This window comes from Ursus maritimus, unplaced genomic scaffold (assembly GCF_017311325.1).
Source record: "Ursus maritimus isolate PB19 unplaced genomic scaffold, ASM1731132v1 scaffold_7, whole genome shotgun sequence".
Lineage (NCBI taxonomy): Eukaryota > Metazoa > Chordata > Mammalia > Carnivora > Ursidae > Ursus > Ursus maritimus.
This window is the reverse complement of record NW_024426885.1, coordinates 29,367,428-29,392,079: the sequence shown is the minus strand read 5'-3', so window position 1 is coordinate 29,392,079 and position 24,652 is coordinate 29,367,428. Positions and strand designations below refer to the sequence as shown.

The window sequence follows — 24,652 nt, the reverse complement described above, 5'->3', positions numbered from 1 at the left end:
CTACTAAAAATAAAGGGAAAATATTAGGCAGACAGAAGCAGGTCCCCTTAGCAGCGGTGGGCTTCTAGACTTACTCTCCCCCCACCCCCGCCTTGTGCTCTTCTGTTTTCCACAACTGCTGTTACATTTCCATTAGTAAAGTCAAAATATTAAGGAGGAATGCAGTCCCAGTCACCTCAGATGACTGTCCCTCACTGCCACCTCGGAGGACGTTAGATATGGTTCTGCCCCCCCTTCGCCCCCACCAGCTATTTCCTTAAAAGAAAAGATGAGTCTTTGCATGAATTTTGGCTCAAGACTGAAGACACGGAAGGCCCAGCTGCTGTTGGCAGGTCAGAGACACAGCCTGGGTGCCTCGTCCGGCCACGTGCTTCTCTCCTCCCCGCGGCAGACGCTCCCCAGTTCCAGGGCTCCGGTGCTCTCTTGCCCTGTGGTGGGAGCTTCTAGGCGACAGGAGAGGGGCCGACCCCCTCAGGCAGTGGTTCTCAACCCAGGGCACACAGGGATCCGCTGGGGAGTTTTTGTAAACCTCTGCCTGGGATCCGCAGGACCGAGTGACACGAATCTCTGAGGTGGGGCTGAGGCGGGAGTCAGGAGAAGCAGGGTGTGAACAGGCAGGACTTCGAAGCACCAGGAAGAGCCCAGGCATGTTCGGCTTGAACAACGACCACAACCAGCATTTATTGAGCACCTGCCGTGTGTCGGGCAGCCCTCACAACCACCCTGAGAGGTGGGTGCTATCCGTCGGAAAGCGGGGAAACGGGTTTAGAGTGCAGGGAACCCGCCCGGAGCTGCAGAGACGAAGGGGCACAGTGGGAACCCCCACCCAGCCAAGGCAGCACCTTGCCTTTGGGGTGGGAAACGGCTTCCTGAGGAAGCTCCTTCTCCACTCCAAGGAAAGCATAAAGGAGGTATCTTCAGACACCTGGGGGCACTGGGGACTTCCTGTCTCCTGGGGGTAAAGGGAGAGGCAGCTCTGAGAGCAGCTGTCCCAGTTCTAACCTCAAAGCCACCGTTGTTTTTTAAGGAGGCCAAGGGACCCCCCCCACCGGCCTCCTTCCTCCCCAAAAGAGAAGGATTTGGGGGTTTGGTACCTGGAGGGGAGACTAGTCTAGGTGGGGGGCTGCTCACCCCCAGCCTGTGCCAGGCCAGCGGCCCTGGCCTAGAGCAGGGGCAGGCGGGAGGTCTCCCACAGGCGCCGGGCCAGCTCGCCAGCCTGCTGCACCAGCACATCTGTGGGGATGACTGACAGGTGCAGGGCCAGCAGCTCATGGCACTTGACGGCCTCGGCGGGGTGGCTCTTGCTGTAGTAACGCAGGAGCTTCCTGGAGAGAGCGGGTGGGAGTCAGGACCGAGGCCGCAGCAGCCCCCTAGATGCAGGCGCCCCTCCCAGCACGGCAGGGGCACGGGCACCTCGCCGGGCCCCAGCACCTGCCAGCGAAGCCTTCCCACCCCTCTCGGACCCAACCGTACAAGGCTCGGCCCTGGGCCACGCCGTCCACCCCTTTGGGTTCCCAGTCCCGTGTGGGGCCTGCCGACGGCGGTGTCCAGGCTACGGGAAGCCACCGAGCCGGCTGGGAAGCCCGAGGGCCCGCACAGACACGGCAGGTGCTGCCAACAGTGGAGCAACCAGAGACGGGCAGACACCCGGGTGTGCGCCCCCCGCTCCCCGAACACAGGGCTGGGCAGCAAAGAGCTTCCACTGAGGGCTTCGTGCAGGGCATTACTGAAGGAGGAGTTGGCACTATGGGGGAGTGGCGCTTGTCTGGGCACCCACTGTTCCCAGAAGCCTTGTGAATCAGGGTCACCTGTAGTAGTCTCCTCCCAGCACGCCGATGCAGGTTGAGTCATCCGAGAGCACGGGCACCTCTATGATCTGGAGTTTGTACCCCTGAGGAAGAGGAAGAAGGTCTTAAATGGGGAGGTGGTGGGGTGGTGGAAAGAACACGAGCCTGGGTCGGACATCATGTTCAAGGCCTGGCGCAGCCCCACGTGGTGGGGGCTCGCTGCTTGGACCTCTTTTTACCTCGTTTTCTTTTTTTTTTTTTTTTAAAGATTTTATTTATTTATGTGACAGAGAGACAGCCAGCGAGAGAGGGAACACAGCAGGGGAGTGGGAGAGGAAGAAGCAGGCTCCCAGCCGAGGAGCCCGATGTGGGGCTCGATCCCAGAACGCCAGGATCACGCCCTGGGCCGAAGGCAGATGCTTAACGACTGCGCTACCCAGGCGCCCCTTTACCTCGTTTTCTCATCTCTGAAGTGGGAGTAACAGCAGCCTCCCAGCAGACACTGGAGGTGATGCATATAAAGTTCTGAGGGTCCTGCCTGGTCCCGGTGTGGAAGCTCTCACTCCCACCAGTGCATGGACCTGTGTCAGGGACCGGCGGGAGCTCAGGAGGGCTGCTGGGAGTGCGACCCTGGAGGTGTCATGCAGGGTCTTGAAGGGCGAGGCATTATCGAAAGGCCCAAGTCTCTGCTTTGAAAGCGACCACAATCTCCAGGGCAGGATAAGGAGGACAGGGGGATGCCTGGGTGGCTCAGTCGGTTAAGTGTCTGCCTTGGGCTCAGGTCATGATCCCAGGGTCCTGGGATGGAGTCCCACAGGGGGCTCCCTGCTCAGTGGAGAACCTGCTTCTCCCTCTGCCCCTCCCCCCAACTCATGCTCTCTCTCTCTCTCTCTCTGCTCTCTAACAAATAAATAAAATCTTAAAAAAAAAAGGAGGAGAAGGGAACTAAGATGTGCTGGGCAGCCACCGTGTGTCAGGCACAGCCATGGGCTCGTCTCCTTGCTCACATGGGCCCCGTGGGGCCCGTCCTGCGGGCGAGGAGGTGCACTCAGCCTGCCAGGGGGCTGCCCAAGACGTCGCAGGGGCAGGCAGCCTCCACAGCTGGCTCTGCCCCCCACAGCCCTGTTTCAGTCTGTCCCTCCATCGGGCTAGCCACACACATGAAGTCCTGCCTCTCCCTCACAGCTAAGGTAAAGGTCATACACACATCCTGTGCTCGGAGTGCAGACGGGAGCCTGTCAGCCAGGAGAGCTGAGTCTGGGTTCTGGCTTCTTCATTCACCTTGGTGGCCCTGGCCACAGAGTTTGATCTCTAGGCATCAGTGTCTCAATCTATAACATGGGGCCAATGATCCCCACCCCAACCATGGCACAGGCTGGGAGGACGGGAGGTTGTGAGAGACCCAGGAAGCAGCCTGCACTCTGGAAGGTGCTGGCCATTGCTCTCGCCGCAGAGCGAAAGCGGGCTGCTGCCAGGAGCGGGAGAGGGCAGAGCCCGGTGGGGGTGGAGGGAACGTGAGGGGCAGAAGGAATGGAGAGAGCTGGAACACTGACTCAAAGTGACAAGTGAGGAGAAAACAAAGAGAAACAGGAAAGAAAGTGAGAGAAACAGACAGCGAGCTCCCATCTGTGCTTACGCTGGCATAACACTGAGGTCTAGAGAGAGAAGTACCAGGCCAGGAGGCCGTACTGTCCTCTTCACCTGGGGCAGGTTGCTTAACTGCTCTGAACCTCAGTTTACCAGCCTCTACAATGGGAGCGACACGTGCTGTGCTCTGTTAAGAGCAGCTGGCGGTGCGGAAGCGCGCGTGAGCAGCCCTTCTCGCGGGGCATGCGTTCATGCACTCCTGTGCGACCCGGGCACTGCCTGCAGTGACAGCACGAGTCTTTCAGACAGCTGCTGGAGGGGTCACAAAGCGCACCTGAACACGGGACCTCTGAGGTCTGGGTCCCAACAGCTGTGCCTCCCTGTCAGCTCCACTGGGGATGAGGCAAGATGAAGAGACAGACAGACTGAGCGCAGTGCAGAAGAAAGGGATCCCGGAGTGAGCAGAGAGGAAGGCACTTCGGGACCGTCCTGTCCGGGGCCCTGGCCGCACCCACCATCTCGTTCTCGAACCACAGGAAATAGGAGAAGCAGAAGTCGCCCTCCCGGAACAGCAGCGTGGTGTAGCCTTTCTGCAGGTACCTGCGTGCCAGCCGGATCAGGGACCAGACCTGGGGACAGGCGGAGAGCGTGCTCGTGGCGGCCCCCTCCCCCTCTGGAAGAAAAGCACTCAGAGGAGGGGCTCCTGGAAGGCCAGCGGCTGCTCCGGCTCACCTGTTTTCTTAGCGCTGGGGCACGGCCTGGGTCAGAGTGGGAGCTCAAAAATAAATCATTATTGGGGGGGGGGCAGTAACTCTACTACGCACAGAACCCATAAATTAGTAAACCGATCATTCGGCCCTAAAAATAGCCAAGGGCACTTAGTTAACACAACAAGAGACGAGGGTGTGGCCACCCGTCCACCCAGTCCCCTCCAGAGCCGGGCATCTCTGGCATGGGGTCTATGCCAGGAAGGCACTGTAAAGCGTGTGAACGCAGAGTAGCCTGAGCCAGGCATGTCCTCTGCTCCAGGGGTGAAGTCCCAACCGCGGCTCACCGAGAGGTCCGACAGAAACACAGTGACTGAGGGACAGTGTGTCGTGGATCCCCTGGGTGACATTCTCCCGCCTAACCCAAGGACTTCCCGATGCTGCCTGTGACCCGCCCGAGGGAGGACAGCAGGGACAGCCTGACTCCTCCGTGTCCCAGGGCTGCAAACGGCCCGATGAGCTCTCTCACCAGAAAGCTCAGCGGAAGGCACACGTGATTCAAGGCAAAGCTGACCACAGCGTAATGTCTAATGACATCTGCAGATACGTGGATCTGCTGTATTTTCAGGAAAGCAATTTGACAACGTGTATCAATAACCTTAAAAACATTCCTCCCATTTGACTCAGTGATTCCATTTCTGGGAATGCGTATGGAGAAAATCACCAGAGACGAGGACAAAGATGGATGCGCCAAGGTATGTGCCGCAGAATTATTTACAACCGCGAAGCCTGGAGACCACCTAACTGCTCGACGTTGCGGAAATGGCTGAGGAAATTATGCTACGTCCACATGATGGACTACTGTGGACTTGTTAAAAATCATGTTCATAAAGAATTAATGACACGAGGAAATGCATCAGATAGAAAGCGAAAACGTGGGTAAACACAATCGCATGGACGGAATGATCCGCGATTATGACCAACGGCAGAAAACTGCACAGAACAATGCAAAGAAAGGCAGCCAGGGAACCCCAACGATCTCCAGAAAGACGGCCGGAGAGGCTGGTACCAGCAACTGCTCCGTGAAATCTGTCTTCCGTGCCACGCACCGTGCTGAGTCTCTAACCCGCAGCACCTCACGCGTCTGCAATTGTTGCCACTCGCGCACGGACACTCAGACTAAGTAATGCCCCGGGGCCACACAGCCCGGCCTTCTGTCACCCTCTCACTGTAACTATTGGCATATACTTTAGACGAATCGATCTAACACCTATTTATACCACACTACGTACCACATACACCGTACGTAAATATACACGCGCCAGTTCGCCCTGAAGCAGTCTGCTAAAGAGAATACAAGAACGCCCAGGGAATGCTGCTTTAGCACAAACCGCCTAGTGTTAAATCCTGTGTCCAAACCGAATGACCTTGTGTTTCTTCTTTCCATTTGAGTTAATTCAACAAATACTTACTGGGATTTATTTATGCCAAGCACAATGTTAGGCCCTGGCGATTTCCCCCTCTGATCTCACTGCCCAGACACGCTCCTTCGGGCTCACTGGAATACACCCAGGTGCCCCCCCACATCGACTGAGGCCCATGGGGCCCTGGGTGCCAGGACCCTAGAGTGATGAGGGCCAGCTGCTATCCTCAGGAGCTTGCAGACCAGCTGGGCAGACCCTGACAGAAGAGGACAGTAACGTTTAAGGTGGGGCGTGCTCAAGGGCTCAGGGGAGCCCCAAGAGTGGGGGGCATCGGTCCTTCCTAGACCGGGGTCGGGCCAGCACGTCTCATCTGACGGGGGTGAAGAGTTACTTGGGCGGGGCAATGGTTACCTTGGTTCTGATGAAGGTGGCCAGCGGCCCCCTGCCCAACTCTGAAGAAATCCTTTTACTGCTGCTGAGGGAAGGGGCCACCATCTGGCCAGTCGTGCGGTCCACATAGATGAAATGCACCAAGCCTGGAAAGTCTTCTAGGTAGGTGAAGGTCGGAGTTAAGGTGCTCCTAAGGACCAGGGAAGGTGCCCCTCCGTCCTCCACCTAGGCTTCTGGCAAGGCGAAGCAGTGGAGGCCGGAGGCCAGGCCTGCCGTGCCCACCTCTACCCACAGTAGCCATGTCAGCCAACCTCCTAGGGTCCCCGTTTTCCCGGACCTCTTTACCTCTGAACCCCCAACCCTGTGAAATTCTACAGTACACTGTATCCCTTGACCCTAGCACTTCTAACCTGGGGAGTTCTAGACCCAACAGGAGTAGTGAATGTTTGTATTTGATCATTTTCAGGAGGGATGCGTCTCAGTCACATACACCGTGAGGCTCGTGTGAGAGCAGAGCTACCTAACGAATGAACCTAGCTGACGGCCCAACCCACAGACCGCAGCGTGGTTTTGTTCATCTCTCCACACTTCGCCCTGTGAAACTGGAAGGTTCCCACTGGAGAGGGAACAACCAACATGGCAGGGTGGTTGTCATTCCTCTGTCCCATGTGCCCTGTCATCCCCCCACCCCCCAAAGGGCCTCTGTCATCCCTTTCATCTGCATACTGAGACCTTAATACAGGAAAAGCTGCTTTATATAAAGCTCCAGGGAAAATCAGTAGTCGAAGAAACTAGTATTCCATAATAAAAGGGTCAAACAGGTCTTAGATAAGGTTTTTTAAACAGGGGTAAACGTTTTTGGTGCAGGCCTTCTCAGAGCCTTCATGTTCCACCGTGTACTGTGACTTCTAAGGAGGACATGGCCTCTCAAACCTACCTGACCCCAGGTCCCCTGCATCTCCCGGAATACCTGTTGCCATTTTGCTAGCTGGACAATATCAACATGAACAATCCCCAAAGCTTTTACAAAGTCACTGAAGGACAGCAGGGATTTGTGAAATTTCAGTCCTGTCCTGGAGCATTCCTACAGACGAGACACCCACGGCAAGAACTCCTACTCTTCTTCAGAGAAAAGACGTGGAGGTGATGGAATACATCTGCTCCTTCCCAAAAGCCCAGAGTCCTACAGAGTGGGCAGGTGTGGGGGACAGACAGACGCGAGGGGCTCGGGCATGAGGATATGACACCATGGTGACGTTCCTCCTACTCTTCACCAACAAGAAGTCCTTCCAGTCCGTCAGCTTCTCTCTGCGGGGAAGCAGGGAGGCGGGTGTGGTGCGGTGCCCCAGCTCCCGCTCCCGCTCCCGGGGGCCACACCCACACTTACTGCATGATGCTCTGGACCTTGTCCTGCAGCTGCTGAGGCAGATGGGGGCCCCCCCGGCCCGGAGCCGTGGTCAGGAAGCTGAGACAGTAGATGGCACAAAGCTGCCGCTTCACCTTCCCACACGCCTGGAGCAGCCTGGCGCCGGGAGAGGGGAGCATGACGGCGGGAAGGGCCTGGAGGGCGGGCCGGCTGCGTGCGAGCCGCGGACACACACACCTAGCACCGCGCTTCATCCCACGGGTCGCCCCTGCTCCTCGCCGGCGACAGACATTGCTGCCGAAGGACACCCTTGCCCTCAGAGACACGGGAGGCAGCTCCTGGCATCTCGCCCCCCCCCCCACCATGGTTTATTTCAGCGAGAAATGAGGGGAAGTGCCCCCTTCCGGGCTGAAGCCGTGCGGGAATCTGAGCCCTCCGCCCCACGCTGTCCTCAAGGCCCTCTCCCCCACCTGCAGCCCCTCTGCCTCCCAGCCTCCCTCCAGTGTCTGCGGGCCAGGCTCCGCTCTCCTGGGAGCCCCTCACCCCCCAAGTGCCTTCCTGAGCACCCTCTCTCTCTTGGCCTGGAGGAACCTGTCCTCTGTCCCAACGACTCCCCCCATCCTCAGAGCCCTCCACTTACTCCCAGGACGACCCGGGTTCGCTCCTGGAGAAAGCCTTGCTCTTGAACTCCAGCCAGGTGCTCTGTAAGACAGGGGACAGGTTGGCTTCGTGATGATGGCCCCACAATGAGGTCCAGGGGAGACTCTTGCGATGTCGGGTTCTGTGAGCGACCCGCGGTCTCGACCGCTTCGGTACTTAGGCTCAGCACGCAGCTGCCCTCGAGGTCCGAGCTGGCGCTCTGGCAGGTCCCCCCCAGCTCTCTGCACCCCGCCATACACACCGTTCTCTCCACTCAGAGGCCATTTCTTTGAAGAGCAGTTGCCGCAGTTTCCGTGTGGCAAGCACTGCGCTCGCTGCCTAGCGGGCACAGACGCATCAACTAATGCTGTCGGAGGGACAGGCGAGTGCCCCCAACAGGAGCGGACACGGGGCAGGCGCTGGGGTCTAGGGGGAGGCCTTGGCAAGCTCCTTAAAGGGGGACTTTGCATTCTACCCCCTTGCTCGCTGTCATGGCCCGAGGCGCTCCTCAGAGCAGAATCAGGTCTGTGTGGGTCTGAGCTTCGCTGGCTCGCTCTGCCTCCTCCAGCCCTTCTTCTTGTTTTCAACGCACGTGTGCGGCAGCCACGTGACTCTCGGCCTCTTGCCCTGGGCGACCGGCCACTCCCGAACTCCTGCTGGGCCCCGGCAGAGACTGCGCGCTTCCACTGTTTAGGCCTCTCCGGACCGCGTCTCGGACCTGGGCTTGGGTCCCTCGAGGCAGGGGTAGGGATGTCTTGCACTTCTGCGTGAGCTGCCACACTGTGAGGGGCGCGGGGTGCAGGCTGCGGGCCTTCACTGCGTCCTGCAGTCAGGCTCGGGTCCTGCCACTCGCCCGAATAATCTGAACCCTGGTTTCCTCGCCTAAAACACGGGAATTCGAATTCGTGTTCTGCCAAACTCACATCAAAATGCTCTGAAAATACTGCTAAGTTTCCGTTGTCACTTCATGATGGGGAATCAAGGATCACAGGCCCACGGTGGGGCAGGGACAGGGGCAGGGCCGTGCCCAGAACTCTGGCCCCGCCCCCAGTGTGGAAAGAACACACCGGCCACCTCGGCCCCGCCTCCTCTCCCAGAGGCCACCGTATGTGGGCATCGAATCTCACCTGAATCTCTTGTCCCCCGCGATTCTTGACAAACTTGTCCATCCTCTGACGCAGGTCCCCCATGAGGGGGTGGGACCGCAGGGTGGTCCCGGCTTCCTGCCCCTCCTTCAGCTTCTTCTCTAGTAGGGAAAATGCGTCCAGCAGCTGGCACAGGACGAGGGCCAGGGGGCTGCCGGGGCTCTGAGGGAGGAAGCACAAGGCAGGAGGAACAGGGGAAGCCTGCGGGAAGCTGTCCAGGCCGGGCCTGCCGAGGTAGGTGGGGGTCGCTCCTACCTTGGTCAGGAGCACCATGTTGATGCCCGGCCACAGGGGCAGGCAGTAGGCCGTGTGGGGAACCATGGGGCAGTGGCTCTCCTTCACACTGGCATCCAGGAAAATCCTTCTGGGGCCGGAAGCGACTGGGGAGTGAGGGACCAGCGTCTGGAGGGTGTCTTCAGCTATCTGCGGAGAAGAGGAGCTGTCCGTGGGGGGCTGGGGTGGGGGGAGCTGCCTGGCCTCTGCCTCACGCATCCACCCATGGTCGCCCATTCACGTCCTCCCTGTGAACCACAGGGGTAAACACTTTAGCTCCCCAAATCCAGTTCTTCAGTCCTGGTGCTCTGTTACCACAGCCCCAGCAGCTCCGGGACCGCTGCTGCTGGTCTCCCTGTGTCTTCGGAGCCCTTCTACCCGGAGTCAGGACTCGATGGCAAGCAGGGCCGTGGGGAACAGGAACTCGGGCGGGTGGTGGAAAAGAGACTAAAAGGGCAGAAAGGTCGGGGGTGGGGGGAGCTCCTTCCCAGACCTTCACTCGGACAAAGGCATGTCAATAACGCTGTCATTCTACCCAACCTCAGAGCATCCGGACAGCCTGGCCCATGGGGGAAACTGAGGCATGGAACGACTAAACGAGCAAGATTCCAGCCTTACTAAATAAGTAAGAAAGGCTTCAGTGGGGAAAATGTAGAGAACTGAAGAAATCACCAGAGATGCCCGAGACCTCCTCTGTCAGGATGGCACGGCAGTCTTAGATACGACAGCCAAGCAACTGGCAACAACGTAAGAGCTGCGGTGCGGGTCTGCTGAGTAAGTAACGGAGGCACGGGACCGACTCTCGCCCCTTAAACACCCGTGCGGAGTAAACGGGAACGTGCGTAAGGAGAACAGTGGAACGAGGTACATGAGGATTCCAATTTGGTAAAAGAAAACGAATACACGTAGTGTGTAAATACACATACACATGTGTATGTGCACATACATGAACGTAAAATCAGAGTGGAGACAGAAGCAAACACCGCCAATCCTAACAGTTAATATCTGGGGGAAGGATTAAGAATGCCTGAGTGATTTTTATTCCTTTTCATACTTGTGTATTTCCCAATTTTTCTACAATGAATATACTTACTTCCTAATTAAAAAAAAAAAAAGTCATCACAAATTAAATTGGACTGTTAGCCCCAACAACAGTGAGGAGGGGGGTATTCCTCAGGAGTTGAGGTCACACTTCGCCCACCACCCGCCCTCCTGGCCCCGGCCTCTGGGACGAGCTCTGGCCCCCTCACTGACCAGCCTGGAGGTGGCAGCAGGAGGGCCGGCCTGCGCGGAGCTGGGGGAGGAGACGCCTCAGAGTCCCCGTGCCCACTGCAGCATCTCAGGTCAGCCGGTGCCTGGAGGACTCTCCCTCCCCTGGGAGAAACCCACCTGGACCTGGGGAGCATCCGTGGGTGGGGTGCCCTCATCCAGCCAGACGGTGCTACCTACAGGACACAGGTGAAAAGATAACATAAACGACGTGAAAACGTGAACAGCCCAGCAGCGCGTCAGAAGGGGAGGGTGGGGCAGAGCACCTGGCAGGGGCAAAGGCACTTAGTAGGGGCTGGAGCAGCCAAGGAGAGCAGCTCCCCCCAAGGCCGGCTGCTGGGTGCGAGCTCTTGAGATGTACCTGGCAGCGGCGGGGGGTGTGCCCCTCCTTGGCCCCCCTGAGTCCCCTCCTTGATCCCATGCTCTCATCCTTCAGGTCCCTCCCCGTCTACCACGGTGCCTCTTCCCCAGGAGGCAGCACACTTATTCAATCAGCAAACGTTTACTAAGCACCTACTATGCACAGGAACTGAGCAGCTTTCCTTTGCCAGCAGAGCTCAGAGAAACGTACTGAACCCATTACATATTTGAAATATTACATGTTGGTAATAATATTGTTCTCCCTTATGTTTCATTGCAAATAGCTATCATTTGTAATCACGTTTCTCTAGGGAAGCCCGCTTCTACGTTTTGAACACCTGATTTACAAATGAAAGAGTACAACTCAAGCCATTTATAAGCGCTGAGTTCCAGGCAGTGACATGGCATTATTTACAGCTCTGAGGCATAAAAACTAACCACTGAGAAAGAGGCCAGGAGGAGGACAGTGATGAATGAGGGAAGGGAGCAGTAAGAAGGAAAAGGAGCTTTGATGATCACCCCAAAGCGGTGTTTCTTGATGTGTTCTGGGCTCATGGAGAGCTCAGAGACCAGACGACAGCTAGGACCCCGGCCCCAGAGACATGGACAAGCATCCAGGAGCCGGTGCGTGATCTCAGGCGTCCCAGGCTCCTTGCAGCCCACCCATGGACTTAAAGTGAAGAACATCTGACCCACTGGCTTTCAACTGGTGAGACCTTTTGAAAATCTTGATGCCCAGGCCACGTCCCAGATCAATTAAGCCCGACTCTCTGGCACACAGAGGCTTCAGCAGTTTTTAAAGACCCCTAGGTGAGCCCACCGCGCAGCCGGCTTAGAACCGTTGCTCTAACCTCAATCTGTGCATAGGGCTGGTTCCCACTCTGATGCTCACTGGCCTCGCAGGGCAAGTTTCTAGAAGTCTGCATCTCTGGGTCCCAGCCCGCAGACTTCAGCTTCGCTGGCCTGGCTGAAGCCGCCTGGCTGATTCTCTTGTACAGCCAGGGTTGAAAGCCAGTGACTTAAGGACACCGCACGTAAATTCCTTTCAAATCCCAGTCCCTGAGAAGTGTCTTCTCCTGAACCCCTTCTATTAGGTGACGTGAACATACGATCCTTCCTTCTCCCCAAGAACGTCAGAGGTAAGTGTGATGTCCATTCAGAGGGACTGCAACAGCACAGACTCTGGCTTATTTTTTCTTTCAGCAATGTTGTCTATTGTTTTATTAGGAACATTTTGAATATTTTTCGTTTCTTTTTATTGTTTACCCACCCACATCGTCTGGAAAAACAGGTAAGGTATGGAAATTGAATATTTATATTTTAAATCATTATACTTAAAGTCAAATGATTATTACTTAACTTTAGTTACTTATTAATTGATAACCAACAAAAAAAAGGCAGAGAATACACCTATGGGAGATGAAATTTTAAACGAAATCAGCTGGTCACACAGAATCATTCGAGCGGTCGCGCTNCCAGGCCAGCGGGTGCCTGGGCCTGGCCCCCCCCCCCCCAGGCCTCACCTGAGCTCTGCTCGCCGGGGGAAGGAGCTGGTGTGAAGTACTCCTCAGGCAGGGAGAAGCTGTCAGTCTCCTGGGAGGGAGAAGAGGGCATCTTGGGCTGAGGGCTGGGACAGCCTCTCCTGAGGGGCTCCACCCTGGGCCCCGCTCCCCTCCGCGCAGCAGGTGCACAGCACACACGGTTGCAGAACTCCTCCTGGCCCGGGCTGTGGATGCAGGGCTCCAGGCCTGCTGCACGGGGATGCTCTCACTGCTCCGTGGCTTCCGTGGAGAAGGCTGCCATGGGCAAGGGAGACCTAGTTAGAGCTCCTTTGATCGGCTCCTCCTCGCGGCGCCCAGCACGTCCACACACAGCCCTCCAAGCCCTGCGCCTCCCACCACCACGCAGCCCTGGCTGGGCGTCCTCACTTTCCACCGAGGTTTCCATTCCAGGTGGCCTAGTCTTTCTCCAGAACCGCCGAAATTCCAACACACTGACAACCACACCGCCACTGACAATGGGGACGGTGTCGGCGAGGACGGTGGCTAGCACCTACCGAGCACCTCAGACAATGCAGGGCTCTAGGTAAACTGTCTCCTCTACTCCAAACGACCCTTGTCCCTTTGCACAGATCAGTGAATCAAGGCTTAGAGCAGCAAGTACTCCAAAAATCTGCACTTTTCACACACTAAACCACATGCATTCTAGAATTCCTGTTACATCTGAAAACAGCAGGAAGTCAAGGCCAACCCAGAGCCCAGAACTGTGATGCAGAAACACAGCCTCCCAGGTCGCCTGCCCAGCACTCTCCAGACTGGGTTTTGGAGCTGCCCGGGAAGCTGGACCAAGACCTGAGGGTCGTCATCCTCCGCTGTGCTCTCGCTGGGGTAGCGATCCTGGACCAGGAGAATGAGGGCGAGGAGGTCTGCTGGGCGCAGGGAGCTGGCACTGTGGCTGCAGAGAGAGCAGGCAGCAGTCAGCACGTGCGGGCGCCCCCTGCAGGTAACGGCGGGCGCAGGGCAGGCAGGTTAAGGGAGTTTGGAGCATGGTCCCTGCTCTCAAGGAACTTATGAACGTGTCAGCTGGCTTCGTCCTTCTTGGAGAAAGACAAGGTACAAATAAAACCGATCAGTTCATTAATTTTTAAGATAAAACTTGGTGTGTTGAAAAAAAAACCCACCAATGAGAAACCATCCTGGGGACCAGTCACAGCCTATAGGGAAGTTCTAGAATTCAGATTCGGAGACAGTGTTTCAGGAAGACCTAATTCAGAGAAGGGAATGAGCTGAGAGGGTCAAGAACTGAAGAGTTAAGGAGGCTTCAGGGAAGAGACGGGTCTTGAAGGTCGTCTTGGCTGGGGAGGTGGTGCTTTTCAGGTAGAGAGAATAAGGGGCAAGGGCAGGAGGCTGGTGGTCTGGGCCACCGGCTGACGGGACCAGGGCTCACCTGGAGTAGAAGGCCAGCAGCTTGGAATGTACGAGCAGGAAAGCGTGCAGGGCCTCCTCGCCGGCCCTCTCGGGGCTGGAGTTGACAGCCTGGATGACGTGCCGCTCCAGGGCCTCTATGCACAGCTCACAGAGCTGAGGGTGAATCAGCCTCTCCACAGCCTGGCGGGCAGGGAAAGGAAGCCATGTCACCGGCCGCCGGGCCCTGGCTGGTGGGTATATTCGCTCAGTCCATGCTGAACACATGTGACATGCCAGACACTTGGGAACAGGACGACTAGGGCCAGCCTTCCTGGGGCTTATGGTCTGGTCACTAGACTCTAGTGGGCGAGACAGACAGTATGCAAGGAAAGAGACCAGAGAAATGCCATCTCCGATAAGTGCTGTGCGGGAAACACCTGGTACGGAACAGCACCTACGTGGGTAGGGTGTCTAAGGAAAATGCCTTGAGGAAGTCACCTCTGAACTGATATCTAAAGAACAAGAAATCCTGTCAGAGAGAGTGGAGGGGGAGAATGCTGCAAGCCGGGAACAAAGCATATGCAAAGGCCCTGAGGTGGGAAGAGAGTTTAGAGCAGTGCTGCCCAACTGATATATAAGGCAAGCCCTATACATAATTTAAAATCTGCTAGTAACAACATTTAAAAAGTAAAAAGAAATAGGTGAAATTAATTTTAAAAAAATTATTTTACCCAATATATCTAAAATCTTATCATTTCAACCTCCAATATAAAAGCATTATTAATGGGATGTTTGACACTGTTTTTGTACGAAGTCACCAAAATCCAGTGTCCGTTCTGCACGCACAGCATAACTCAACTTGGACGGACTAGATTTCATACGTTCAACAGCCAAATGCAGCTAATGACTACCGAACGGCACAGAATCAAATGTCCGGTGCTGCTGGAATGAAGTCCCGGGTGGCCAGGGCACAGGGAGCGAGGGCAGAGGGGCATGCGACGAGGCTGAGGCGAGTCCCGCAGGGGCAGCTCATACACGGCCTGGTCGGTTCTGGAAGAAGTGTGGATTTTACCTTAACTGCATTAGGCCACCTCCTATGAGAAGCCCTTCCTGATGTCTCAGAAAGAACTGACCATGCCATCCCCTGTGCCACCGTGGATTTGGGTGGGAAACGTGGGAAACCCAGCATGGCAGCACCCGGGATGTTTTCTTGTATTTTCAGGGATAGATGTACGGCCGATTTCCTCTCAAGGGCAGCGACGGTGTCTTTATTCATCTCTGTTCCCGGGGCCTGGCACACCCGCAGCATACGGTAGGTACCATACATTTATCAGAGGAGTGAGCGGAGCGTGGAAACGAATCCTTCAGATCTATTTTCCAGTTCACTAATTCTCTTTCTAGTTATGTCTCATCTACTATTTAACCCACCCCTTGAGGTTTTTATTCTAACAATTATGTTTTTATTTCTAAAATATCTACATGGGTTCTCATCTAGCTTTTACATCTTTAAATATTTCAAAGTTATTTTATATTCTGGACCGAATAATTCCAGTATATCAAGCTCCTCGGGATCTAAATCTATTGGTGCCTGGTCTTCCTCTCACTCGTGATGGCTCGTGCCTTGTGTGTCTGACTGTTAGTTGTGAGCTATTTGCTTGTGCTGAACCTGTCCTCTAAAGCAGTAGCTTTCAAAGTGCAGTTCCCGGACCGGCGTAATCGGCTTCACCAGTAACCTTGTCAGAAGTGTAGATTCTAGAATCCCCACACCACCCCCACCATGAAAAAAGTGAGGCCCGACAACCCTTATCTCACAAGCCTTCCAGATGATTCGGATGTACCCTGAGCGTGAGAACTGCCACTCGGGAGGAAATCTTGTTTGACTCTACAGGGAGCCAGGGCGTGGTACCTGCAGCGACCGCCTGAGTTCCCAGCTCGGGCCCTGATGTGGGAGTCTCGGGCTCAGCTACCCAGCTGCTGCGGGCCTAAGTCAGGGTTCTGGCTGCAGGGTTATCACCCTCTGCTCTCAGGCCATCTTGCCTTTAGTGCTGCTTATTTTTTACTACTTTCCCTGCTAGTTTCAGCTCAATGTAATTTCTGGGGGGGAGGGGCGGTCAGAATTGAGGGAGCTCTCTTCAGAATTTCCGTAATTTACAATGAGCCCAAAACTGCATTAAAAAGTCTGTTTTATCTAGGGTCTCACTGTTTTACTGCAGGGAGCCGATCAGAGTGTCTAAGCCACCATGCGGCCACAGTGAGCAACCCTCTAAGGGAAGAGGCCGAGGGTCTATGACCTCACTCACCATGGGGTGTGTGGGACCAAACACGGCCTGAAAGCTCCTCAGCCCTCTGACCCGACCCTCGCGTGGCCCGAGGCCTCCCGCGCCCAGCAGTCACCTCCACAGCGAAGCACTGCTCCCGCTCCCGCAGGCGGCCGTACGTCCGCAGCAGGCTCTGGAAGTGCTCCCACACCTGCACGCGCCGCTCACGGTCCGGGGGCCGCAGCCTGGGGGCAGAGCAGGAGAGACCCTGGAAAAGCGGCCTGTCCCCCCCTTCAACCAAAGGAGCAGGGTCACCGTCAGGGCCGGCGAGCTCGCGTGACTCGAGCGGCAGAGCCCCCGAGCGCAGAAGGCCTGGCCCAGGCTGCGCCCTGGCCGCGGAGCGGGACGGGCACGGAGCCAGGCGCCCGAGCCGACCGCGTCACTTCCCGGTCTCCCTCACGCGCCGACAGACGGCACCAAGCCGGCCAGAGAGACCGGGGACGGGGCCAGGAAGGAGCCGGGCAGGGTACGAATGCGCGGCTTCAAGAGGCCGGCCGCCTGCCGCACGGCCCTGAGAGGGTGCTTGGCAAAGGACCCAAAGGGGACCGCGACAAGGACTCACTCCTTTCGGACGAGCTGGCCATCCACGGTGACCAGGCCGAAGTGCACCTCGAAGAGGTACTTAAGCACGCAGAGCTTCTGCCGCAGGTCGCCCTCGTCCTCCGTGTGGTCTCCGTTGATGGCAACGAACAGGCATTCTCCAAACTGCAGGCGGAAGGGGCTGGTATCAGCCAGCGCCAGGGGACCCCTCACCTGGCCTGACCTGGAGGAGAGCGAGGGGAGGCCTAGGTCCCAGGGGATTTCAATGGGGCACCTTCTGCCTTCTAAAGGAGTCTGAAGTTCAAGGTAAGGGAGAGGCACGCGGACAGCCCATGGCACTGAGGGAGGAGGAACATGGGCCCTGGGGCTACACACTCACCAGGTGAAGGACGTATAGATAGTCGCCATTTTCCGTCGAGAAGCAGGTGTATGTATCTGAGAGCTTCTCCAGCATGGTCACGGAGGAGATGATGACTGGGGCCAGGAGGGTGCTGAGCTGGTCCTCCAGGGCGGGAAGCTGCAAGAGGAGAAGCAAGTAACACCGCTTAGAGCGCCAGACCCTGGTGACAAAGGAACGGACAAGACCCAGGCCTCGTTGGCAAGGGTGTCCATAGTTTTAGACCTGCCTGGAAGGTACCACCGTTCTGACAGGGAAGAGAGCAAGAGGAGACTGCCCCCAGCACCTTGGGTAGTCGTTAGAAAGGGCTGGGAAGGGTCAGCCAGCTACCTGTGCCATTTCGGCTCTGAATCTAGAAGGTACGTTAAGGACTTAGGCCACATCTCTGCAGGGGAACGTTTGGGGCATTTAATGGAGAACTGACCAACTCTAAGGAAGTTCTCTGTGTCCCGAAGTCCATGCTTTTTGTTGCCGTTCGGTCTACGTTGGGGGAATGTATCCTGAGGTCGATGGTCAGGGACAGGGTAAGGCGCTCACTACAGCGCCATTTACAGCAGCCAACAACTGTCAAAACCAGAAGTGCCCAGGCCCAGGGAGACAGTTAAAGAAATAACAGCTCAGCTGAATGATGGAAGAATATCAAGCCACCTAAAATACTGCAGTGTTTCAATGGCATGGAAAATTCCTCTGATGTTATGTTAAAAAAAAACATGAATGGTCTGTATTTTAAAATGCACAGAAAAAATTAAGTATTGAAAAAATATTAAGAAAGTCAATGCCATGTTGTTAAAGTTATTTCTTCTGGCCCAGAGAGTATGAGTGACTTCCCCCTCCCTTCATGCTTCTGCTCTGCCCCGATTCCCATAACAGGCCAACTGTCACTTTCATGAGCTCTTCCTCGAACCATTCTCTCTGCCCTCCAAAATCAGGAACAAAACAGAACCAAAGAGAAACTGGACAAATTTGTTGGCAATCCACAAATAAAACTGGCATAAAGCCAGTAGAAAGGTCACCACTCGAACCCTCCTCGTTGGAAGGGGAAGAAAGGAGAACAGCTGACCTTCCCCACAATGATCTGGGGAGATGTGACTGAAATACGGAGAAAGCTGCACCCCGACTTTGAGCTTGTGAACTCTGAAAGGAGGGGAGTAAGACCTTGCCTTGAAAAGAAAAACCGGCAAGCGGCCAGGGGCAACGTGCAGCACTGACAACAGGAGCGGGACGCAGCGCCGTGGTGCGGATTTCCTTCCAACCCACTCGGCTCAGGATGGATCCCGACCCTCCTCGCGGTGGGTCCGGCTGCCCCGAGTCTGTCAGTCAAGCTTTCGCCGTGGTTCCTGCGCACCCCCCGGGCCCCGGCTCAGATGGCCCCCTCTCCTGACCTCCTCGCCACCCTGCCCCCGTCACTGCCCCCCAACACCGTTTGACTTCTTCGGCGCATTTAACATCCCTGAACCCGTGTGTTTATTTCCACTCCGTTCACTGCCTGTCACCCCTCTGTAGCCCTAAGTTCCGCGAGAGCAGAACCCTGTGGCTACGTTCACTGCTTCACCCCCAGAGGCTGGCGCATAGTAGGCTCGCAATTAACATTCGTTGAACGACTCTCCCTCCGCAGAGGCACGCGTTTGTTGAATTGCTCATGTGCCACCATTTTCCTGAACTGTCACGAACAGGCTATGTTAACAGAAAGTCACTTAAAAATCTAGATTGTGTACAGCAACTCGTTTTTAAAGTACTGGCGTTTTCTGCAGGCGTAGCAAGATTTTTTTTTTTTTTAAAGGTTGGGGAAGATGAAAATATTTGGCGTAGGTAGGCAGAGTGTAAAGGAATTACTATTACTTGGAATTATAAAGCAGTACATTATCTTTGAATGGCTTTTGAATCAACGTTTCTATTTATAGGAAATTATCCTAAGGAAATAATGAGATGTGGGATCAAATTCAAGCATAAATGTTCCCTACAGCAATAGTTTCAGCAAACTAGAAGCAATATACATGTCCAGTATGGGAAAAACAGTCAGATAAATGATACATTTATTTATACCCAGGAATATAATCCATTAAGATTTATGCTTTTGAGAATATTTAACAAAAAAGAATAATGCTTTTGATATAATGGCAAGTGGAAAAACAGAAAATAAAGCTGTAAATGTGGTATGATCCCAACTACATATAGAAGATAAAGACCCAAAGGAAACATATAGAAGAGCTAATGGCTCCGGTACTAGAATTATGGGTCGTTTAAAAACGATTTCTCTGTATTTCCAAATTTCCTACAATTAATTCATGTTATTTATAGAATTGGGAAAAATACGTGTTGTGTACATAAAAAATAAAACTTGAAAGGCATTTTTTCTTCGCATTAGTCATTGGGAACTGAAAAATCAGGATTTTGTTGCCGTACACAGTTTTTAATAAAGAGGAAGATCAACTATCAGAGACCTTGCTTCTTTTGTTTGTTTTATTCATTCATCACCTATACACTCAGCGCCTTTCTGTCAAGATTACGGCAGGCTCTGGGGATAAGAGGTCTACTGATAGTTGGCTTCTTCAACTGACCTGATTGAGACAGTGATTTAAGAACGAAAATATTTAAAAAATTCTTTAAAAAACTATATGTATTGGGGCACCTGAGTGGCTCAGTCAGTTAAGTGTTTGACTCTTGATTTCAGCTCAGGTTATGATCTCAGGGTCACAAGATCGAGCCCCGTGTCGGGCTCTGTGCTCAGCAGGGAGTCTGTCTGAGATTCTCTCTCCCTCTCCCTCTGCCCCTCCCCACTTGCACACACTCCCTCTCTCTCTCTAAAATAAGTACTCTATAAAAAAGAAAGAAACTATATGTGTTGACTGCTAAAAATAAAAAAGCCTAACAGACATGTTTCTTAGGCTAAAGAAAACCACTAGAATGTCATGATCTCTGATAGCTTTAGTCCTAAAGACTGTGACAAGAATATTGGTGATATTGGGTGGATTAAGCTGTTGATGTGGGACGGGCTCAGCTGGTGATTACGCCCAGTAGAGCGAGAAGGGGAGCGGGAGGCCACCAGTTGGGGCTGTGGCAGAAATGCCAGGACTCTCTCTACCGCTTTCCCTGCAAAAATGTTTAATCCAAAATTCATCTGGAGAAAATTTTCAAAATAAATCACTCCTTAAAAATGTAGAGTAGAAATTATGAGTGACAGTGACAACTATCTTCGAGCTGTACTATTTCAGGGCTGCCCTGGATGTCCAGACGCAAAGATAAACCTTAATCCATACTTCACATTACATACAAAAACTCAAAGGGGATCATTAGACCTAATATAAAAGCTGAAACTATAAAACTTCCAGATATAGAATAGGGAAAACTCTGTGATCTTGGGTTGGACAAAGACTTCTTAGATATGACACCAAAAGTGTGATTCCCTAAAAGCATAAAATGGATACAATGGAGTTATCAGAATGAAAAACTTCCGCTCTCCACAAAACACTGGTTAACAGATGTGAAGACAACACACAGACTGGAAGAAAATATTTGCAAAACACTTACCTAATAAAGAACTTGCATCCAAACTACGTAACACTCTCAAAACTCAGTAAGAATAATAAGAAATAACCAACCCAATAAAAAGACGGGCAAAATTTGAACCCACATCAATTAAAGAAGATACAGAGGGCAAATAAGCACAAGAAAGGACGTCAAAATCATCAGCCAATCGGACATGAAAATTATAAGACAATGAGATCCCAGGAGACACCTATTAAAATGGCTAAAATTAAAAAGACCAGAGCAAGTGTTAGCGAGGACACGGAGGTGAAACTCCCGTACGTGACTAGCGGGCTCTGATACGGTACGACCCCGCTGGCCAAACCTGGCCATTTCTTACAAAGTTTAACACATCCCTCCACGGTCGAGCCCTTCTACCCTAGGTATTTACCCAAGAGAAGTGAGAGGCGACGTCCGCACAAAGACCCGCACGTGAATGTTCACATCTGCTTTATTGGGAAGAGTCAAAAACGGCCACAGTTACCATCAGCAGGTACGTGGGTACACAAAGCACGGCGTGGCGATACCACGGACTACCCCCCGCTCAGCCACGAGAAGCCACACTCCTGACACACGCTACAATGGGGATAAATCTGAAAATCACGCTGAGATAGAAGCCAGACCACAACCAAACTAAAACACACTGTGAGTATACACTGTACGGCTTCATTTACATAAAAGCCTAAAAAATACAAATTCCTCTTTTGTGGCAGAAAGCAGACTGGTGATTGGGGTCACAAACTTTTGGGATGATGAATATGTTTATTTTATTGATTGTGACAGAGTCACAGGTGTGTGTGTGTGTGTGTGCACGTGTCTCAAGTTGTACCCTTCGAGAATGTTCAGTGCACGGTATGTCCACTATACCTTAATATAGCCGTTTAAAAAACTGACGTGTTAAGCTTATGCTGAACTTCTTAGGGAGAGAAAAATGAGGACACCAAATTCCTCTGCTGTGTCCTCTCCCTCCTCCTCCTGCTCTCATGTAGCCTGCTGAGCCCTGGTGGAGTAGGGGTGAGGTCACTAACTGGAGAGCGTCAGGAGGACAACCTGTGAGGAGCGGCAGCGGGGTGTGCAGGACTCGGACCACACGCACACCACCCTGTCAGCTCCTCGGGCGGGTTCTCCCACCTCCTGGTACTTCTGTGCTGTCCCTCCCATCGCCCTCCTGCCCTGCACTCACCTCTTCTCCCTCATTCTCTGAGCGCCCGAACTTCAGCCGCAGACTCTCGGCAAACGCCTCATCTGTCCAGTAGAAGAGGACCTCGGCACCTTCTGTGGCCACCAAGACACACTTCATCTGCCGGGGAGAAGCCAGGTCAAGGTCACCTCCCAGCCCCTTTATCCAGAAGCTCAGCCCGAGTAACGAAGGGATCGTAACCCCAGCAAATAGCCACTGAGCCCTCACAGGGCACCGGCCCCACGACAGGGCCCTGCCTGCTGTGATTTCGTCGCACCCTCATGGCCACCTGACGAGGCAGGAACCTTTAGTTACTCCCACTTTCTAGAGCAGGACTTAGCACAGCGTGGGGCCCCTGGGATCTAAACCCAGGCCGAGGGCTGGGGCTCTGGCTTCCATATCTTCCCGCGCCCCTCGCCAGTGTCAAGACTCATCACGGGCCGACCTGCAGCCACGCGCGGCAGGACCCGCTCCTGATCCGGACAGAGGAGCCACTGCCCGCGGGAGGCGGGCGGTGTGGGGGCGTGGCCGTCACGTTGTACGTGTGCTGAGACACGACAACGACCAGGACACTCTGCTCTGACTGCCCTGAGCGGATGTCCAGTGTCAAACAGGATCACAGCATCGTGAGGCCTCGGACTCGGTGACACTCTTCAGGATCCCCTATGTGCCCAGCTCTCTCGGTGACACTCACTGAACTCGCCCCCATCTCCAGTGGGTTTTTCAACTCTGACTCCGAGTACCTGGCCTCAAGGTGGTTCCGCCGCAGTGAACAAAGAATGCAGCCTATCCCCACGGAATCGCTAAACACAAGGCAGAGATGAGGACAGCAAAGGAGTGTGAAGTCAAGGCTGCTGGCTGAGGGCACGTGACGTGGAAGAGCCGCTCCGGGACCCCCAGCTGAGTGTGACAAAGACCGGGCTCGAGGGGCCGGCCTGACGGGAAGGGAGTGTGTGTGCCGGGCAACGGTGGGCTACAGCATGGAGGCTGTGGTCAGCAGCAGGGGACCCTGGTGTGAGGTAATGAGGGCCACTCCTCGGCCGAGGCCAGGAGAGGAAGGGGCCGATTCAAGGGGCTGAGGAGAGTGGTAGGCCTTGAGGGCCGCCTGGAGGCAGTGCGGAAGGAGAAAACAGGCAAAGGTGACATCAGGAGGCAGGGCTGGGGCAGGGGGTGGGGAGGACAGGGAAGGCTCAGTCACAGCCTGCCTCTTGCTGTGTACCCCGCATCGCCCCAGAGCAGCCCCGCGTGGGTGCGGTCGGCCTCTGTTCTGCCCCCGGGTCAGGCAGGGTCGTCTACCTTGGCAAGGAGCACAGCGGATCCGCCGCACAGCCAGAGGTCCAGAACGGGCTGCAGCAGACAGACTCGATGACCAGCTTAAGGAGAGCAGCGCAGCATCTCGGGTCCTGCAAATGCTTAAAACAGAGAGGGCATGAGGGCGAGCAGAGCGAGCCCGTCATCTGACTGCCGCCCATCTCTGGGAGGACAAGCTGGCAAAGGACTCAGTGGTCAAATGTGTCTCTCCGGCCCTTAGGCAGTCTGCTCAGAACAAACAGCCAGGAGGCAGGGGGTGCCCTGTATCTCACCCACCCCCGCCCTCAACGGAGAACATGAACCGGGCCAGCACAATCCTTTGGACATAGCAGGGTCCCACAAATACTAATTCCCACCTACTGTTTCCTTGCGGGCACTCTCATTTTACCGTGGGTCACTCAGAGCCCCGGTGTGGTGAGCAAAGCCTCCCTGAGCAGCCCCAAGGATCTTGCTAGAAGTGACTGGAGACAGCACAGCGTACCCCAGACCCACAGGGAAGAAGTCCCAGAGAAGGGAGGGGATATCCTGGGACATCAAGTAAACCAAAACAAAAGGCGCCAGAGACCCGGTTCTAGTTTGGACTTGGCCAAGGCACTTCAACCCGAGTCTCCAGCCCCGGCTCTCCTCCCTACAGGGTGACAGGGAAAGCCAGAAGGACCCGGCGGAAGCCCTTAGCACACTCTGCTTGCTTACACAGAAACGGGCTTCCTTTCCCTTGTTATTTCCCAGCTTCCCTTTGTCAAATAACACGGTGAACTAAACTGGCTCCAGAATCGTTCACATTTTGAGGATAAAAGGCAGGAAAACATAAAGCTGTCACCTAATTCGGAAACCAAAGGTTGTAAGCAAGTAAGAGGCAAGAAAGGGTACGCAGGGGCTCGGCATGTTTTGCAGCATAACTGAGACTTGCGACATCATCGGCGTGACTGGCCTAATGACACAGTCCCCCAAAAATGGAAATGCTAGGTTCTACTGTTTATTCCAAAGGACTGTTGGAAAGCGAACCTCGCCGGCGTCATCTTGTGACTTCCCTGTTCTCTCTATCCTGCTCTGAAGAGGCAACACAGGCCTCACTGGAGCTCCAGATGGCGCCGGGCCAACCTGGGGAAAAGCCGCGGCCCCGTCTTCACCACCTTCCCCAGCAAAGCGCCCTAAGGCCGCCGCGCCGGCCTCCCAGCAGCTCTGTCTCGGGGCCTGGGCTCCGTCCGGGCCCGGCCTTGCCCCTGCCGGGCTGCAGGACCCGGGAGAGAGAATCCGCGGGGCGCCCGCCCAGTTCCTGCGTGCCCCTCACGCCACAGTGTATGCGGCACCCCGACCCCCCGCGAAGCTCACAGCTACCCTGGGAGGAAGGCCCGGCTGGGGGCGCCCGCCCCACTCGGCGGCTGCAGAAACTTAGGCTCCGAGAGGGGCAGCGGCGGGCCCCAGGCCAGAAGGGCGGGGTCCGTGCGGCCGGGGTGGGGCCCGCCCCCACTTCCGGGAGGGCCGCGCGGGGGGAGGGGACCCCAGGAAGCCCCGCCGCCCACGGAGG

General features: G+C 55.0%; 1 protein-coding gene across 10 annotated transcripts; it reads right to left on the bottom strand.

Annotated features, from left to right (window-relative positions):
- Positions 1–650: 650 nt before the first annotated feature.
- Positions 651–24,652, bottom strand: HPS1 (HPS1 biogenesis of lysosomal organelles complex 3 subunit 1). Of its 10 annotated transcripts, none has more exons than XM_040623896.1 (20): positions 24,463–24,620; positions 23,110–23,225; positions 21,817–21,933; positions 17,091–17,228; positions 16,734–16,876; positions 16,248–16,356; positions 13,894–14,054; positions 13,299–13,401; positions 12,648–12,743; positions 12,471–12,540; positions 10,708–10,763; positions 9,301–9,468; positions 9,028–9,207; positions 7,902–7,963; positions 7,283–7,360; positions 7,138–7,203; positions 5,917–6,061; positions 3,890–4,003; positions 1,809–1,891; positions 651–1,325 (listed from the first exon to the last, which is right to left on the bottom strand). In XM_040623896.1, the coding sequence occupies exons 3-20, from the start codon at positions 21,931–21,933 to the stop codon at positions 1,163–1,165; spliced, it is 2,052 nt and encodes a 683-aa protein (XP_040479830.1). In that variant the 5' UTR covers positions 23,110–23,225; positions 24,463–24,620; the 3' UTR covers positions 651–1,162. The 10 variants fall into 10 exon arrangements, 9 of the variants coding, with proteins under 9 accessions (XP_040479830.1, XP_040479831.1, XP_040479827.1 ...); XM_040623897.1 differs by having other exon boundaries at positions 7,283–7,417; positions 9,028–9,141; XM_040623893.1 differs by having other exon boundaries at positions 7,283–7,417; positions 24,463–24,619.